Source organism: Hylobates moloch, unplaced genomic scaffold, assembly GCF_009828535.3.
Source record: "Hylobates moloch isolate HMO894 unplaced genomic scaffold, HMol_V3 SCAFFOLD_16, whole genome shotgun sequence".
NCBI classification, from domain to species: domain Eukaryota; kingdom Metazoa; phylum Chordata; class Mammalia; order Primates; family Hylobatidae; genus Hylobates; species Hylobates moloch.
Genome location: NW_026652291.1, coordinates 13,360,389 through 13,379,130, shown reverse-complemented (window position 1 = coordinate 13,379,130; position 18,742 = coordinate 13,360,389). Strand labels below are relative to the sequence as shown.

At 46.1% G+C, this 18,742-nt stretch overlaps 3 protein-coding genes and 1 long non-coding RNA gene across 9 annotated transcripts in view; 2 read left to right on the top strand and 2 right to left on the bottom strand.

Annotated features, from left to right (window-relative positions):
- The window catches only part of ATXN3 (ataxin 3), a 51,863-nt gene extending 50,299 nt beyond the window's left edge, over positions 1-1,564 (bottom strand). The window contains exon 1 of the mRNA XM_032179844.2: positions 1,497-1,564. Coding sequence (XP_032035735.1) covers positions 1,497-1,520 — 24 coding nt within the window. The 5' untranslated portion in view covers positions 1,521-1,564. The remainder of the gene's footprint in view (positions 1-1,496) is intronic.
- On the top strand, positions 958-15,207 carry LOC131381503 (uncharacterized). The gene is made up of 3 exons (XR_009210295.1): positions 958-1,090; positions 12,025-12,269; positions 15,111-15,207. It is a non-coding gene; the product is annotated as an uncharacterized LOC131381503 (long non-coding RNA).
- NDUFB1 (NADH:ubiquinone oxidoreductase subunit B1) lies at positions 10,905-17,875 on the bottom strand. 4 transcript variants are annotated; one of them, XM_032179843.2, is made up of 3 exons: positions 16,893-17,118; positions 12,679-12,823; positions 10,905-11,422 (listed from the first exon to the last, which is right to left on the bottom strand). In XM_032179843.2, the coding sequence occupies exons 1-3, from the start codon at positions 17,029-17,031 to the stop codon at positions 11,386-11,388; spliced, it is 321 nt and encodes a 106-aa protein (XP_032035734.1). In that variant the 5' UTR covers positions 17,032-17,118; the 3' UTR covers positions 10,905-11,385. The 4 variants fall into 4 exon arrangements, with proteins under 4 accessions (XP_032035734.1, XP_058285553.1, XP_058285555.1 ...); XM_058429570.1 differs by lacking the exon at positions 16,893-17,118 and adding an exon at positions 17,486-17,875 and having other exon boundaries at positions 10,912-11,422; XM_058429572.1 differs by lacking the exon at positions 16,893-17,118 and adding an exon at positions 17,486-17,552 and having other exon boundaries at positions 10,912-11,422; positions 12,679-13,176.
- CPSF2 (cleavage and polyadenylation specific factor 2) overlaps positions 17,221-18,742 on the top strand; it is a 39,682-nt gene continuing 38,160 nt past the window's right edge. Inside the window, exon 1 of one of the 3 annotated variants that reach the window (XM_032179842.2) lies at positions 17,221-17,288. The gene's annotated coding sequence lies outside the window, so the exon portion shown is untranslated. Of the gene's footprint in view, positions 17,376-18,742 lie in introns of all 3 variants that reach the window. The other 2 variants (XM_032179838.2, XM_032179837.2) reach the window with 2 other exon arrangements.

Sequence of the window (18,742 nt, the reverse complement as noted above, 5' to 3'; positions counted from 1 at the left end):
TTAGTGACAACTATACAACTGTGTCCTTCCTCCCCCACTGAACATCAGTCTATTTCAAAAGTTTCCGAGATGTTTTCTACAATGAAAAGCATTGTACTTAACAATTTGTTCCAGGCACAGTGGCTCATGCCTGTAATCACAGCACTTCGAGAGGTTGAGGTGGGAGAATCACCTGAGTCCAGGAGTTGGAGACCAGCCTGGGCAACACAGCGAGACCCCCGTCTCTCCAAAAACATTACCTGGCCCTGGCGATATGCACCTGTAGTCCCAGCTACTCTGGAGGCAGAGGTGGGAGGATCGCTTGTGCCTAGGAAGTCAAGGCTGCAGTGAGCCATGATCTCTCTGTTGCACACCTCCCTGGGTGACAGAATGAGACCCCATCTTTAAAATAAAAATTAAAAAAAGATTTATACTACAGATCTACATTTGGTAAATGTATTCTTTTGTCTTTGCTTTATTTGTTCTGTGTGTGAATTTTAAATGTCTGGGATAAATGATCATTTATAAGTATTTAATAAAACAAAAACCCTTTGCTCCTCCTATTAAATAATAGCCTTACCAGCAACTCTTTCCAAACACGAAACTATTATGAAACAAGATATCATGTGCCAAAGCTGTCCTGGGGAAGGCCTCACTCACACACAAATGGCTGGATAATAGTATGTGAGAAACGAGGAGTTTCTTCACATATCACAAATGGTATCTTCAAGTGCATGGTCACTGAAGAGTTAAAGGGACAGCAGGCTAGGCAGACCACAACAAAATCATCCCAGTCCACTCCTAATACCTAAAAACAAAGCTGGCCGCCTGCTCCGGAAAGATGGGAGTACCAAAAGAAACCAAACCCAAACATCCCGTAATAAAAACTCTTGTGACGACTTCCCTGTTTAGGGGCACGCCGGGTTTCCTACTTCACTTCCTAAATGTCAGGCCCTACAGTGGGCGAGCCAAGGTCTCCTCCCTCGGGAGACTCGCGGACCTAGTGCAGGGAAAAGACACGAACAAGACCCCAAAGATCTACGTGTAGGGAAGACTCCAATATAGAATTGAGCAGTCCGGAGGAGGAAAAGTTAATTCTGCCAGGATTAGGGTAGGAGGGGTTGAGAGAAGTGTCCCAGAGGTGACTCTAGCTAGACCCTAGGGAGAGGGAAGGACTGGGGAGGGGTGAAGGAATCCTCCGAAAAGCGATGGAAAGTGACGGAGAAAGGCAGAAGCAAACCCACTGGGCGCCACCCCACTCCGGTGTCCCGAGACGCCCCCGGCCCCGCCCATACTCCCTCCCGGCTCCAAGGGCGGGGGCCGCGGGGGAAGTAGGGGCGTAGGTGATGCTCCCCTCCCCGAGCCGAGGAGGCGGGAGGCTGCGGCGTCGCCCCTCGCCGGGCGAGATCGACATGGGGGCGACTCGGGCCCCACCCAGCCCTCTGGGAGGCGGTGATGCAGCGCTCCACGCCCGCCACCGCGCGGCAGACAGCTCCCCACCGAACGCGGACACTCACTTTCTCGTGGAAAATGGACTCCATGTTTATTTGTCTGGAGCCAACGGCCCCCACACCGAACCACCCCCTCCAGCTCCGCCCCCTGCCCCTCTCCTCCGCCCACCCCGCCCCTCCCCGGCCCGCCCCGGTACCCCGCCCACGTGCCGCACGCAGGCCAATCACCCGCGAGGATGCGAGTGTCGTGAAGCGAAGAGCGAGTGAACGCCGGGGACACGTGACCTTGGTAGCGCGTCCTCCTAGCTTCTGTTAGCGGGCCTTCTGGGGGATGCTGCATCGCCACCTGCTGTCTGGAGGATCTTCTCCACTTCCCACCCATTTCTATGGATTCTTAGGTTTCTGGGGGGAGGTCTGGACGGCTCACCTGGGTTCTGTGTTCTTTTTGTTTTCCACTTTGTACTTTCTACTGTGTTCATATAACTATTTACTTTCTTTCCCCTCCTCCTGCACTGAAAGTTTAGTAAGAAAAAGCCATCATTATATTCTCCCAAAACCTAGCGCTTGTATAAAAATGATAGCTAGGCCGGGCGAGGTGCCTCATGCCTGTAATCCCACCACTTTGGGAGGCCGAGGCGGGCGGATCACCTGAGGTCGGGAGTTTGAGATCAGCCTGACCAACATGGAGAAACCCCGTCTCCACTAAAAATACAAAATTAGCCGGGCGTGGTGGTGCATGCCTGTAATCCCAGGTACTGGGGACGCTGAGGCAGGAGAATCGCTTGAACCCGGGAGGCCGAGGTTGCGGTGAGCCGAGATCGTGCCATTGCACGCCAGCCTGGGCAACAAAAGCGAAACTCCTTCCCCCCAACCCCAAAAAAGGAAAAAAATGATAGTTAATATTTATATAAAGCTTTCTATGAGCTAGGCACTTTTCTAAATGCTTTGGATATATTATCAAATTTAATACAGTGAACTTTGATGTAGGTGTTGATGTTATTCATACACATGAGGAAACCGAGGCACGGAGAGGTTAAGAACAGCACAATGTCCAAGGTCAGATAGTAAGTTGTCTTGCCAGGATTCAAATCCAGGTGGCTTGTTACCAGTGTAGGTGTTCGGGCCCTTTAGAAGGAACTTAGAAGTCCCATAAATTGTGTGGGAGACGGGGAGGTAGCAGCGGTTTGATGAAGCTTAAATGGAAGAATAGGTGCAGATCTTGCACCTTGAAACCAGATTAAGGTGTACTTGTTTTTTTTGTTTTGTTTTGTTTTGTTTTGTTTTGTTTTGTTTTTTGAGACGGAGTCTCGCTCTGTCGCCCAGGCTGGAGTGCAGTGGCGCAGTGTCGGCTCACTGCAAGCTCCGCCTCCCAGGTTCACGCCATTGTCCTGCCTCAGCCTCTCCGAGTAGCTGGGACTACAGGCGCCACCACGCCCGGCTAATTTTTTGTATTTTTAGTAGAGACGGGGTTTCACCGTGGTCTCGATCTCCTGACCTCGTGATCCACCCGCCTCGGCCTCCCAAAGTGCTGGGATTACAAGCGTGAGCCACCGCGCCCGGCCTTGTTTTGTTTTTTTTTTTTTTTGAGACGGACCTCTCTCTGTCCCCCAGGCTGGAGTGCAGTGGCACAATCTCCCCGCTCACTGCAACCTCCACTTCCTGGGTTCAAGTGATTCTCTTGCCTCAGCCTCCTAAACAGCTGGGATTACAGGCACGCACCACGAAGTCCAACTATTTTTGTATTCTTAGTAGAGAAGAGGTTGTACCGTGTTGGCCAGGCTGGTCTCGAACCCCCAACCTCAGGTGATCCACCTGCCTTGGCCTCCCAAAGTCCTGGAATTACAGGCGTGAGCCACTGCACCTGGCCAAAGTGTACTTTTTAAAGGATGTGGGAAGCTATATAAATATTTTAAAAGAAGACATGTGCTCATGTTTGCCTTTTAGAAAGATCACTGGCTGCAGAAAAAAGCAGTTGCTGTTGAAGGAATCTTGGGAGAGATGATGGTGGTTTGGACTACGGTAGTGTCTTAAACATGGAAATAGGCCATTTTGAGAGATTCTTTGGACGTAAAGAGACTCAACAGAATGTGGTGATGATACCGAGTGGAGGAATACTAGCGTTTTTCGTCTTGAGTCGAATTACATAAAACGACATGGACAAACGTGGAGTGGTTTTAAAGAGCGGAGAGTTTAATAAGCAAGAAGGAAGGGAGAAGAAAGAAAGAAGCAGCTCCCCTGAACAGAGACCGAGGGAAGGGTGCTCCAAAGCCGAGAGAGGAGACCCAGAGTGCGTGGGAGATAATAGCCAGTTACATGAGGAGGCTGCAGGAGGCGGTGTCTTATTTGCATAGGGCTCAGGGGACTGGTTTGACCACGCATGTCATTCATGTAGCCCGCTAATAAAACTGGCCCTCCCACCCTAGCCTTTTAATATGCAAATACAGGGCGCCATGATGTTCTACACATGTGGGGATATGTGGGGGTGGCCATATTGCCAGGCACATGTGAGAGCAAGGGCAAGAGGACAATGGTGGGAATCGCCGTGTTGGTGGACCCAGTTTCTAACTGCCAATATTTGCACATTAAAGGTTGCCAGCTCGGGTCTAAGAGTCAGGGCTTTTATGCTAGACAGGAAACGTTTCTGGAGCTGCTTCAAAAGAGACAAAAACTTTTCAAGGACCCCTTTTCCTCTCTATCTGCCTAAAATAATTTCTTAATAACTCCTACCACAGTGAGGGATTGGGGAACGTAAGAGACAGAAATATGAAGGTGACTTCTGGGTTTGTGACCTGGGCAGCCACTGTGCCAGGAGTGGTATTGAGAGCAGAAAAATAGGAGGAGCAGCAAGGTTTTGGGAAGAGAGTAAGATAGAGCTTACATTTTGGAGATACTGAATTTGAAATGTCTATGGACATTTGAGTAACTATGTTGAGTAATGGTTGGATACAGAGTCTGAAGTTCAGGAGGCTGCTTTGAACTCAATGAGGAATTGTCATTAAAAAACAGGTAGCTAAGGCCATTGTGGTGGTGCATGCCCGTAATCCCAGCACTTTGGGAAGCTGAGGCAGGCAGATCTCTTGAGGCCAGGATTTCGACACCAGCCTGGCCAACATGGTGAAACCTCATCTCTACTAAAAATACAAAAATTAGCTGGGCGTGGTGGCTCATGCCTGCAATCCCAGCTACTCAGGAGGCTGAGGCAGGAGAAGCACTTGAACCTGGGAGGTAGAGGTTGCAGTGAGCCAAGATCGTGCCATTGCACTCCAGCCTGGACAACAGAGTGAAACTGTGTCTCGAAAAAAAAAAAAAAAAAAAAAAGTAACTGAAACCATAGGAGTGAATGAAATAATTTTAGGGAAAAGGAGGTGATTGAGAAGAGGGCTAAAGCTGAGCCCTGAGGATAGGAGAAGCAATAGCCAAGGAGAAGGGAGAAGAAGCAAGAGAGTGTGACATTGTGGAAGGCCTGGGCAGGGGATGCTTCAAGGGGTAGTCAGTGTCAGTTGCTGCCAAGAAGTCAAGCAATATAAGGACGTATAAGAGCCCACTAAATTTTGTTGCTATGGAGACCATTGGTGACTTTGGGGATTGCAGGTTCAGAGAAGCAGAGGGGGCAGTGAGAGGTAAGGGAATGGAGACTGCCAGAGAGGACCAGGTGCTGAAGGAGAGGATTCGGTACCATTTATCGAGCATCTCTGTGTGCACAGTTCACAGCCTTGTATGGGGTAAAGTCCATGTTCTTAAGGATTTGTGTGGCCTACCCAGGGAAATAAATCATAGTCTCATGAAGTGAAAAAAATTGCAAGCCACCTTTTCTGTTTTTGTTTTGTTTTTTTAAATTGTAGTTGATGTCTTTCAAATGAATTAATGAAGTTGAAGGTCAGTCTTTTTGGGGCGCTATAACAAGATATCTTAGAGTAATTTATAAACGGAAATTTAATACAGATCTGTAATAAATTTACAGGCTAGGAAGTCCAAAATCAAGGCTCTAACAGATTTAATGTCTGGTGAGGGCCCATTCCTCATAGGTGGTGTGTTTTTTGTGTCCTCACATGGTGGAAGGGGAAAAGGGGCAAACAAGCTTCCTCTCTGTATAAGGGTGCTAATCCCAGTCACAAGGCTTGGCCTTATGATCTAATCATCTCCCAAAGGCCCCACCTGTTAAACCAACACACTGGGGACTGCATTTCAACGAATGAATTTTGGAAAGATACAAACATTCAGATCATAGCACCAAGTATCTGGGAATCATTTTTTATTCTCTTCCCACAACTTCTCCACGTCACCCCTTATTCCAGTCAGTCCTCAAATGCTATAAATCCACTCCTAACTCTCTCTTGCCCTTGTCTTCATTGCTACTACTTAGTTCAAGCCCTCTTGGTATCTCGTGTAGTCTAGTCCAAGGATCTTTGAATTGGTCTTCTGATTCCAGTCTCAATATGTCTGATTCATGGTGCTGTCAGTGATCTTCCAAAAATGCAAATCTCACAAGATTTTCTTTCGTTTAACAAGAATAACTGTGTATCAGGCCCTGGGACTATAACCATGAAAAAGACAAACAGTCCCACCTTCAGGGGACTTACATTGGCAGGGATTCTTAAATAATTACACAACTCTTACTTCAAAATCCTTCAGTGACGGCCGGGTGCAGTGGCTCATGCCTGTAATCCCAGCACTTTGGGAGACCGAGGCGGGTGGATCACCTGAGGTCAGGAGTTCAAGACTAGCCTGGCCAACATGGTGAAACCCCATCTCTACTAAAAATACAAAAATTAGCCAGGTGTTGTGGTGGGCACCTGTAATCCCAGCTACTTGGGAGGCTGAGGCAGAATTGCTTGAACCTGGGCGGCAGAGGTTGCAGTGAGATGAGATCGCACCAGTGCACTCCAGCCTGGGCAACAGGCTCTGTGATCTGGACCAACCATCTGTCCTGTTCTGTTCTCCCCAAATTCTCTCTGCCCCAGTCACTCCACACTCTATTCATACTAGCTTCTTCCTTTTACTTCTGGAAAGTTCACTAAGGAAAAGTCTTTTGTGCCACCGCTACACCTTGAGCATGCCTACATTAAAGCACCATTACATCATACTGGAAGTATTACTTTATATACTACTGAACTATCAGCTTTTGAGGGGCAGAGGAATCTTACTCTTTTTTTTTTTTTTTTTTGAGATGGAGTCTCGCTCTGTCACCCAGGCTGGAGTGCAGTGGCGCGACCTCAGCTCACTGCAAGCTCTGCCTCCCAAGGGTTTACGCCATTCTCCTGCCTCAGCCTCCCGACTAGCTGGGACTACAGGCGCCCGCCACCACGCCCGGCTAATTTTTTTGTATTTTTAGCAGAGACGGGGTTTCACCATGTTAGCCAGGATGGTCTCAATCTCCTGACCTCGTGATCGGCCTGCCTCGGCCTCCCAAAGTGCTGGAATCTTACTCTTTAGGTCAAGGGTTGCTACAGAGCAATGAATTAATGCATGAAGTCTTTTCAATTGACTGGCACAAAAAATTACCAATAATTCAGTAGGAGAGAGAGAAGTTACTGAGCTAATCAGGAAAGAGTTCATGGAGACAGAATAGACCACACAGATGCACTTCCAGTACACTTTCTATGTCATCTTAGGCTACTCACCTTTTCTGTAATCTTATTCATTGAAATCTTGTGTTGGCTGGGCATGGCGGCTCAAATCCTAGCACTTTGGGAGGCCGAGGCAGGCAGATCACCTGAGGTCAGGAGTTCAAGACTAGACTAGACAACATGGCAAAACCCCGTCACTACTAAAAATACAAAATTAGCTGGGTGTGGTGGCGTGTGCCTGCAATCCCAGCTACTCGGGAGGTTGAGGCAGGAGAATCACTTCAACCTGGGAGGCAGAGGTTGCAGTGAGCCAAGATAGTGCCATTGCACTTCAGTCTAGGTGACAGAGCAAAATTCCATCTCAAAAAAAAAAAAAAAGGCTGAGCGCAGTGGCTCACGCCTGTAATCCCAGCACTTTAGGAGGCTGAGGCAGGCCGATCACGAGGTCAGGAGATCGAGACCATCCTGGCTAACACGGTGAAACCCCGTCTCTACTAAAAATACAAAAAAAAAAAAAAAAAAAAATTAGCCGGGCGTGGTGGCGGGCACCTGTAGTCCCAGCTACTCGGGAGGCTGAGGCAGGAGAATGGCATAAACCCCCGGGAGGCGGAGCTTGCAGTGAGCTGAGATTGCGCCGCTGCACTCCAGCCTGGGCGACAGAGCGAGACTCCATCTCAAAAAAAAAAAAAAAAAAGAGTAAGATTCCTCTGCCCCTCAAAAGCTGATAGTTCAGTAGTATATAAAGTAATACTTCCAGTATGATGTAATGGTGCTTTAATGTAGGCATGCTCAAGGTGAAACCCCATCTCCACTAAAAATACAAAATTTAGCCAGGTGTGGTGGTGGGCGCCTGTAGTCCCAGCTACACAGGAGGCTCAGGCAGGAGAAGGGCGTGAACCCGGGAGGCGAAGGTTGCAGTGAGCCGAAATCCTTCCACTGCACTCTGTCTCGGGCGACAGAGTGAGACTGTGTCTCAAAAAAAAAAAAAAAAAAAAAAAAGAAATCTTGTGTTAACAAGAGAGACCGCACAGAGCTATTTCCATCTTGAGCACTGTACCCATTAAATCCAAACTGGCATGAATTTTGTTACCCAAAACGAAATAGTTTAACAGAATTTCAAATGTTTGGCATTTTAAAAATTATGATGCGTATTAAGTGTTCGGACTTGCAACACAAATCAGTGGTAACTAAAGGGTATCGTTTCATTGTAATCTTCTCCTAAATTCAATCCTACCTAAAACAATTAACAAAATGTGGCTTCCAAGAAGAGAACTTGGCAATTTATTTATTTATTTATTTGTTTGTTTATTTAAGATGGGTCTCACTCGATCGCCCAGGCTGGAGTACAGTGGTGCAATCTTGGCTCACTGCAACCTCTGCTTCCCGGGTTCAAGCGATTCTACTGCCTCAGCCTCCTAAGTAGCTGGGATTACAGACATGCACCATCATGCCTGGCTAATTTTTGTATCTTTAGTAGAGACGGGGTTTCACCATATTGGCAAGGCTGGTCTCAAACTCCTGACCTCAAACAATCCATCTGCCTCAGCCTTCCAAAGTGCTGGGATTACAGGTGTGAGTCACCGTGCCCGGCCATAGTTTTAAAAATTGATAACTGAATCTTGATGATATTGTGTTATAAAAAATGAATCAAGAGAGAATCCAATTTACTATTACAGATCTTTGCATTAGCAATTAATGTTTCATAAAAAATACTACACGTATTTCCAGGAAAGGGAGGTAGAAAAAAATACACACAACAGCATTGTGTTGAAACTCTCCATATATCCCTTAAGGACAAAAGACTTAGGTGTAATATTGCTCGCAATAAAGTATATATGCTTGAAACAAACCAAAGAAAACAAAAGAAATACAACCTAATGTTTCTGATTAGTGCTATTTTTGTCCTTTCTAAAAATATTCTGCTCCTCCTAATTGATTACAGATTTTTCAAGTATTATTCATCAATCTCCTCTTTCATATATTGAAGGCAAAGGAATATTTTTAAGAGTTTACTTCTCTATTGTTTTTATTTTATATTTTATTTTTTGACACGGGCTCACTCTGTCTTCCAGACTGGAGTGCAGTGGCATGATCACGGCTCATTGCAGCCTCATCCTCCACAGGCTCAGGTGACCTCCCACCTCGGCCTCCTGAGTAACTGGGACTACAGGCACACCCCACCATACCCAGCTAATTTTTGTATTTTTAGTAGAGACGGGGTCTCACCGTGTTTTCCAGGCTGGTCTCGAACTCCTGGGCTCAAGCCATCTGCCCACCTTGGCCTCCCAAAGTGCTAGGATTGCAGGCATTGCCACGGCGCCTGGCCCAGCCTCCTTGTAATTCTTTTCAACACCTGCTAGACCTTGATCTCTCAACCACTGAACTGCTTTGTTACTACAGATTGCTGTTTATAACATTTTCTGTTTATATAAATAGAATCCTATAGCATGTGTTCTTTTTTATCTGGCTTCTTTCATTCAGCACTATTAGTTTGAAATTCATCCATATTATGTATCAATAGATCATTCCTTTTCATTGCTGGGTAGTAGTCTATGATATGGATTCAACACACTTTATCCATTCATGTTGATAGACATTTGGGTTATCTCATTTTTGGCTTAATCAAGCTGCTACGAACATTCATGTGAGTCTTTGTGCGGATATATGCTTTCATTTCTCATGGGCAAATAACTCAGACTGGGATAGCTGGGTCAAGTGGTAGGTGTGTTTTACCTGAAACTGCTCAACTTATTTCCAAGGTGGGACAACCACTGGTGGCTACATTTTATATTCCTGCCAGCAGTGTGCCTTCTAGCTGCTCTACATCCTTGCCAACAATTGGTAGTCAGTCTTTCAAATTTTAACCATTTATTTTTACTTATTTAAATCTATTTTTTGAGATGGAGTTTTGCTCTTATTGCCCAGGTTGGAGTGCAATGGCACGATCTTGGCTCACTGCAACCTCCGCCCCTGGGGTTCAAGTGATTCTCCTGCCTCGGCCTCCTAAGTAGCTGGGATTAGACATGCACCACCACACCCAGCTAATTTTGTATTTTTAATAGAGACGGGGTTTCACCATGTTGGTCAGGCTGGTCTTGAATTCCTGAGCTCAGGTGATCCACCTGCCTAGGCCTCCCAAAGTGTTGAGATTACATGCGTGAGTCAGCCTAATTTTAACCATTTAATAGGTGTGTAGTGCCATCTCATTTTGCTGTTAATTTCCATTTCTCTAGTGACTACTAATGTTGAGTATCTTTTCATGTGCTTAGTTGCCATCCTCATATCTTTTGGCAGTGTTTGTTAAAATCTTTTGCCCATTTAAAAAGTTAGGTTGTTGACGCTGGGCGCGGTGGCTCACGCCTGTAATCCCAACACTTTGGGAGGCTGAGGTGAATCACGAGGTCAGGAGATCGAGACCATCCTGGCTAACATGGTGAAACCCAGTCTCTACTAAAAATACAAAAAATTAGCCAGGTGTGGTGGCAGGCGCCTGTAGTCCCAGTCACTCAGGAGGCTGAGGCAGGAGAATGATGGGAACCCAGGAGGCGGAGCTTGCAGATCACACCACTGCACTCTAGCCTGGGCAACATAGCAAGACTCCATCTCAAAAAAAAAAAAAAGTTAGGTTGTTTATTATTAAGCTATAAGGTTTACATATTCTAGATGTGTTTTTCGAAGAGCAAAATTTTACATTTTGATAAAGTACAACTTACTGATTTTTTAAATTAATTCATGTTTTGTGTGTTGTATTTTAAAAATCCTTGCTTCCCGTGTGTATCCTACATTAGAAAAAAGGAAAAATCTTTGCCAAAGCTAAGGTCACCTAAAATTTTCAGTATGTGATTTTTGTCAAAATCTTGGCATCATCCTTTTTAAGTCCCATTGAAGCACAAGGTTTGAAATTTTTTTCTGAAAAATACATGATAAAAAATTTGCTCTATGATTTAATAGTACTGTGGTCCAAAATGAGAAACAGCAAATTAAATGCTAATCATAAATTTAATACCAACGTATACAATCAGGTACCTAATAGTTATTATTTTATTTATTATTTATTTTTGAGATGGAGTCTCACTCTGTTGCCTGACAGGACAGGTATGTGCCACCATACCTGGTTAATTTTTTGCATTTTTAGTAGAGACGGGGTTTCACCATGTTGCTCAGGCTGGTCTGGAATTCCTGACCTCAGGTGATCTGCCCGCTTCAGCCTCCCAGAGTGTTGGGATTACAGGCGTGAGACACCGCGCTGGGCCCTAATAATTATTTTTTAAGTATGCTTGTTACTAGAAGGACTACCTTTGTATAAAAATAAAGACATTTCAGGTTCTTCATGTTTTTATTTCTCTCAGAACTTTTAAGATGTGAACATTCGATAATCCAGCCAGTCTTTACTTCCAGGTAACTTCTTCACTGGGTTGCAAGTCCCTGTGTGGAAAGCAAAAAAGGAAGAAATGGAAAAACTGTAAATAAAACTGTGATACCAGATAAAAGGGGAAGTCAGAAGAACGATTGCAATATATTTTTTTTTTTTTGAGGCGGAGTCTGGCTCTGTAGCCCAGGCTGGAGTGCAGCGGCGCAATCTCGGCTCGCTGCAAACTTCACCTCCTGGGTTCAAGAGATTATCCTGCCTCACCATCCCGAGTAGCTGGGATTACAGCTGTGCGCCACCACACCGAGCTAATTTTTTATATTTTTGGTAGAGACGGGGTTTCACCATGTTGGCCAGGCTGGTCTCGAACTCCTGACCTCAAGTGATCCACCTGCCTCGGCCTCCCAAAGTGCTAGGATTACAGGTGTGAGCCACCGCACCTGGCCAATATTTTATTTTCTATTACACTGATCCATTTAAAAAACTTACATATTAGATTCATCATATTTATTCTTTTCATTCATGAATTTAACTTTTACCATACCGTTAGCTTCATTTTTCTGGGTTAAAGAATTGTAATTACTTAGTTTATCTTTGTATGAAAGCTATTATCTCTGCTCAGTGAGTTCATTCAAAATGTTTTCTAAACCCTTTCCAGCTTATTTTCTCTTTCTTGAAATCCCTGATTTGTGAGTCACTTCTACCATCTCTCCATACCCACTGTGGATGCTGCTCACTCCTCTTGCCCCTCAAGCTTCCTCCTACCCAGCTGTATGCCCACTGGCAGGCATCCTGTCTTGTTAACTGGAACTCTCTGCTGCCAGAGGAGCCGTCTCTAGAGGCACAATGGGACTAGGCAGCTGCCAGTTGCTATCACTCTACCACCCGGTCTAAAGCTCTCAGGTAGTGTTGCTAAGAACACAGCACCTAGCTGCTGTTATTACTATTTATCTCAGCTATAGCATGTCTTAAGTAAGATAATATATGACAATATATGTGGAAGCTGTGTATAAGCTAGGCTTTGGTCAGCTACTTTTAAACTGTTTCTGTATTAAAATGCACTTTTAATTAAAAAAAGATGATACTTTCAAAGACCTGAAACAGCCTATTCATTAAATGAAGACTTTACATTCTAGAGGTAATCATATTGTTTTATCCAAGGATTCAATAACAAACAAGACTAAAAACAGTATCATTTGACTCTAAGTCCTCAAGGGGGAAAAATTTCCCCTTCTATTTATTTTTGGCACATATCAAAAAGAATATTCCCCAAATTTGGCCAATTTCTCGTTTAAAAAAAATGCAGACTAACCTTTTAAATAACATACTCTTGTTCCGGAAGGCAGTTAGCCGTTCATCACTCTTTGTGTCCAAATAATATCCAATGACAAATCCCATGGGGACAAGAACATGAACCCAGTGGTCTCGCACAATCTGAAGTAAGTTCACCATGATAGCTAAAAGAAAAAAATATATCAGAAATACAACTGCTTTTTTTGTTTTTTTGAAATAGCTTTCAAATTGCATCTGGGCCGGGCGTGGTGGTTCATGCCTGTAATCCTAGCACTTTGGGATGCTGAGGTGGGCAGATCACTAGAGATCAGGAGTTTGAGACCAGCCTGGCCAACATGGCGAAACCTCATTTCTACTAAAAGTACAAAAATTAGCCGGGTGTGGTGCTGTGCGTGTTATCTCAGGAGAATTGCTTGAACCTAGGAGGCGGAGGTTGCAGTGAGCCAAGATCGTGCTGCTGTACTTCAGCCTGGGCGACAGAGCAAGACTCCATCTCAATAAAATAAATAAATTGCATCTGAAACAAGAAGATGATAGACATAGATGTAATAGATGTTAAAGCCTAATAAGCCTCTTTGTTTGCCTGGCATCAGAATGTAGTATAATACTTTAAAATCTAATTGATGAAGATTACATACGGGACAATGATTAATATAAAATTACACTGCACTGGGTCTATTTATTAAATTTTACTACTAACTTCAATAGTGATGTGATATGATACAGAGCAGAGAAACAGCAACGGTATGTAAAAAAATTCTACCTGCAACAGCTGATTGTTTGCACCCTCCTCATGTTGTTTTGGAACTTTTCTTTGTAAAAGAGACAAGATCTTGCTATGTTGCCCAGGCTGGAGGGCAGTGGCTATTCACAGGCACTACATCTCTCAACTCCCGGGCTCAAGTATTCCTCCTGCCTCAGCCTCCCAAGTAGCTGGGACTACAGGCATACACCACTGCACCTGGCTCTTATTTAGAACTTTTACATGTGTAAAACATATTTAGAACCTCTCACAATGCAAAAACAAATTTAATACAATTTTGCCAGAGATGGAATTCTTTAGGTAAAGCTGTAATTACTGAAAACTAAATTTAGAAAGGAAATTAAAAGACATGAGAGAAAAAAAAAACTATATTCAATAATGTCACTGTAGATATGAATATAAATTACTCTAGAAAAGGTAAAGGGGCCAGGTGTGGTGGCTCACGCCTGTAATCCCAGCACTTTGGGAGGCTGAGGCGGGCGGACCACAACAAGGTCAGGAGTTCGAGACCAGCCTGGCCAACATGGTGAAACCCTGTCTCTACTAAAAATACAAAAATTAGGTGGGCATAATGGCTCATGCCTGTAGTCCCAGCTACTCAGGAGGCTGAGGCAGGAGAATTGCTTGAACTCGGGAGGCAAAGGTTGCAGTGAGCTGAGATGATGCCACTACACTCCAGCCTGGGGGATAGAGCGAGTCTCTGTCTCAGGGAAAGAAAGAAAAAAAAAAAAAAAGGCAAAGGGAGAAGAAAACTTACTTTTATAGAGTGACTACTAGGTGGCTCATGCCTGTAACCCCAGCACTTTGGGAGGCTAAGGCGGATGGATCGCTTGAGCCTAGGAGTTTGAGACTAGCCTGGTTAACATGGCAAAACCCTGTCTCTACAAAAAATCAAAAAATTAGCTGGGTGTGGTAGTATATGCCTGTAGTCCCAGCTACTCCGGAGGCTGAGGTGGGAGGATTGCTTGAGGCCAAGAGACGGAGGTTGCAGTGAGCTGAGGTCACACCACTGTACTCTAGCCTCGACAACAGAGCGAGATGCTGTCTCAAAAAAAAAAAAAAAAAAAGACTACTACTTTACTAGGTACCACAGCCATCATATATTTCTATACGTAATGTGAAATAACTATTATTTACATTTTACAGATAAGAAAACAGCTTAATCCAAATAGCTATTAAGTACAGAGCTGGAGTTCAAATTAAGCTTCACCCTATAGTTCTGGCTCCTATTATAGCTCATGCCTAAGAAACCCCTTCTTGAATTGATGTTTATGGTACTTAAAAGCTTTTAAATGCTGAGTTTCCAGAAGGTAGATGAGGAGGAACAGAACTATAGGTTTTTCCTTATCCGAAATGCTTAAAGTGTTTTTGATGTTTTGATTTTGAAATATTTGCATACACATAATGAGCTATCTTGGGGATAGGACCGAATTAAAACTTAAAATTCATTTGTGCTTTATATATACCTTATACACATAGCCTGAAGGTAATCTTATATGAAACTGTTTTTTTTTTTTTAATAGTCTCGCTCTGTTACCTAGGATGGAGTACAGTGGAGTTATAATAGTCCACTGCAGTCTTGAACTCCTGAGCTTAAGTGATCTTCCCACCTCAACCTCCTGAGAAGCTGGAGCTACAGGTGCTAATTTAAAAAAATTCTTTAAAAAACTTTTTTTTTTTTTTTGTAGAGACAAGATCTTGCTATGTTGCCCAGGCTGGTCTCAAACTTGTGGCCTCAAGTTTCACATATGGGGGCATTTTGGATTTCCAACATTCTGATGAGGGATGCTAAACCTGTAATAGTCATCATGTGGAAAATAAATTGCACTAATTTAATAAAAACATAGTTGGATTGCCAATTTTCTGTAAAAATTCGTGCATACAGTTGAATTCAAAATACACCTGTGTGCATTTGGACTAAACTAATAAATCATGTACAATGACTGAGAAGACATATGACAACATCCTAGAAAGACAATCAATACATTATTGCCAACAAAAGTGCTTAGCACTAAGCTGTGCTAGGACTATGTAGACTGAATTTCTGCCTCTCCTCTGACACTGGCATACTTATACAATTCATACTTTTTTCTTTCTTTTTTTTTTTATTTTGAGATGAAGTTTTGCTCTTGTTGCCCAGGCCGGAGTGCAATGGCGCGATCTTGGCTCACCGCAACCTCCGCCTCCCGGATTCAAGGGATTCTCCTGCCTCAGCCTCCCAAGTAGCTGGGATTACAGGTATGCGCCACCATGCCCAACTAATTTTTTATTTTTGGTAGAGACGGGGTTTCTCCATGTTGGTCAGGCTGGTCTTGAATTCCCAACCTGAGGTAGTCCGCCCGCCTAGACCTCCCAAAGCGCTGGGATTATAGGCGTGAGCCACCGCGCCCGGCTTTTTTTTTTTCTCTCTCTGTGGCCCAGGTTGGAGTGCAGTGGCGCAATTACAGCTCACTGCAACCTCTGCCTCCCAGGTTCAAGTGATTTTCTTGCCTCGGCCTTCCGAGTAGCTGGGACTACAGGCAGGTGCCACCACGCCCGGCTAATTTTTGTATTTTTAAGTAGAGATGGGGTTTCACTGTTGGCCGGGCTGGTCTCAAACTCCTGACCTCTTGATCCGGCCACCTCGGCCTTCCAAAATGCTGGGATTACAGGCGTGAGCCACTAAGCCTGGCCATACTTTTTTCTTTTAAAAGGCAAGGTGGGCCAGGTTCGGTGGCTCACGCCTGTAATCCCAGCACTTTGGGATGCTGAGGCGGGTGGATCACGAGATCAGGAGTTCGAGACCAGCCCGGCCACCATAGTGAAACCCTCGTCTCTACTAAATATAAAAAAAAATTAGCCGGGTGTGGTGGCGGGCGCCTGTAATCCCAGCTACTTGGGAGGCTGAGACAGGAGAATCGCTTGAACCCGGGAGGTGGACGTTGGAGTGAGCCGGAATTGCACCATTGCACTCCAGCCTGGGTGACAAGAGTTAATCTCTGTCTCAGAAATAAAAATAAAAAAGCAAAGCAAAAGGGTAAGCGCATCATTTTGGTGCAACGGTGTCGGCTCAAGAGGATTTGCGGTTTGGAAGAGAGCGAGGTTAGCAAGAAGACAGAAGGCTGGGACTTGGACGAATGTAAGCTGCTCGCGGAGCGGAGGCAAAGTTTTCCCTGCTTCAGGCCAGGCGTGGGATCCCGGCCGGTCTCCTCTCCAGTCCGGTTAGCGGGCGGTCACTGGGTCACATCTCTACGGACGTTTTCCTGTTATGACAGCCTCAGAAAACCCTTTCCAAAAGCTCCGGCCCGGAAATCCCATCCTCCACCCGAAAAAAACCCCATTTTCCTTTCCCGTCGCCTTCGTTCCGAAGCCCCGGGGAAGCCCAGACCACCCCTCCACACATGCACAGCACCGAGGGCTTGCCTAGAACCCTCCCCGCCACCCTCGCCGTGATCTTCGTCGCGGCGGCCCCCCGGGCTCCCCAGACCCACCTGCAGCCTCAGTGCCGACAACGACCCCGAGACCAAGGGCAACGGGGAACTCAGCCACCTGCGCCAGTGGAAGCTGCGACCTCGGGACCTGCCATTCGCCGCGCCCGCACGGAACAGAGGGGTGACGCCAGCAAATCATACTACTTCTTCCTCCTCAGGGTTGACTCCTCTCATTTTTTTTAGTAGAAATTATTACCAATAATTTCTGAATAAAATTTCGCTCCACGCAGACGAGGCGTGCAGGCGTGAGCGCCGTCGCCTTCCCACAGCACCGTGCCCACCCCCCGGAGATGGTCTCGCCCTGGGTCCTCCTCGTCTCCGCCGCTAGTCTCCAGCTCCAAAATGGCGGCCGCCACTGTGGGGCTTCTGCCGGCCGGTAGTCTCCGGCCCTGCTGAGTCAGTATCGGCTTTTCTACCTCTTGAACCTGGATTCGCCTAGGGGCTGGGAAGGGCAGTGGACGGCGTTGGGGGAGGCCTGACGAGGCAAGTGAGGGCGGGAGAAAGGAGCGAGCCTCTGGCTGGGGAAGGCGGCGTCATTGGCCCTCCGGGAGCGCCGGGCCCCGACTCCGACCCGGTCTCCCCCGATGACTCACCCCCGCCGCTTCGGCTGCGACTGTCCCGGTCGTTCCCGGCAGTAGTGGTCAGCGAGGGAAAGAGAAGTGACTTCTCCATGGGTTTCAAGCTCCTAGCTGTTTTGCGGCAGCCCGTACGGTTCCCTCCCGGGATCTTCTTCCCTCCTTTCTGCTTCCCCTTTCATCTTTTGGCGCTGGAGGAGTTAAACCGACGCCAGCTTTAGCTCCTTGGCCTCGTGGCTACGGCGTTCTTAGCCTCCCCCGCTCGGGCTCTTCCCGTCGTTTTGGGTTGAGAGACCACGAGGTTACTAAGCTCTGGACACCGCTTAGGCGTCCTTTTAGTTCATCGACTCCAGAGACTTTTCGGATGTTTTTTCCACACTGTACTAAAAGGGTCTCGGCCCTTCGCGCCCTCCCGCCATCGCCCTCCAGCGCTTCCACTATCACTGCGAAGTTCTAATTCTTTTTTGACTTCGTACTATTTTACGTGCTCTTTAGAAAACAAGAGGTCAGACTGTAACCCTGGAAAGTCTGGCCTCCTGTGACCAGGCGAACCTGAGCTGTCATTTATACCCATCCCCTAATTTTTAATTTTACAATCCCGTTAACCCCCCTTTTTTTCTTTTTTTTTTTTTTTTTTTTTTTTTTTTAATAAAGACGGGGTTTCACTATGTTGCCCAGGCTGGTGTCGAACTCCTGGGCTCAAGAGATCCTCCCATTTTGGCCTGTGCTGGGATTCCAGGCGTGAGCCACCATGCCCGGCCTTGCAACCCCAGTATGAAACGGCGGCTCTCCCTCAACTGAGACTTCCCCACTCCGTGAGCTCCAGGGCTAACCCAAACTCCTCTGTTTTCCCTTGGATTTTGCTTAGTTCACCTTAGTTGTCATCAACATGCACGGTCATGATTTTTTATTTTTTATTTTTGAGAAGGAATCTCGCTCTGTCGCCCAGGCTGGAGTGCAGTGGCACGATTCTCGGCTCACTGCAACCTCTACCTCCCGGGTTCAAGTGATTCTCCCGCCTCAGACTCCCGAGTAGCTGGGACTACAGGCGCGCACCACCACGCCCAGCTATTTTTTGTAGTTTTAGTAGAGGCAGGATTTCACCTTGTTGGCCGGGATGATCCGCCCGCCTCGGCCTCCCAAAGTGCTGGGATTACAGGCGTAAGCCAACGCACTCGGCCGATTTATTATTTGAGACGCGGTCTCGCTCTGTTCCCCAGGCTGGAGTGCAGTGGTGCCATCTCAGCTCACTGCGACTTCCGCCTCCTGGGCTCA

Coding starts and splice junctions, on each gene's coding strand:
- NDUFB1 (XM_032179843.2), bottom strand. CDS start 17,031: ATGATTTGCTGGCGTCACCCCTCTGTTCCGTGCGGGCGCGGCGAATGG. Junction 12,824..16,892: donor TGTCGGCACTGAGGCTGCAG/GTGGGTCTGGGG, acceptor TTTTTCTTTTAG/CTATCATGGTGAACTTACTT. Junction 11,423..12,678: donor AAGAGTATGTTATTTAAAAG/GTTAGTCTGCAT, acceptor CTTTCCACACAG/GGACTTGCAACCCAGTGAAG.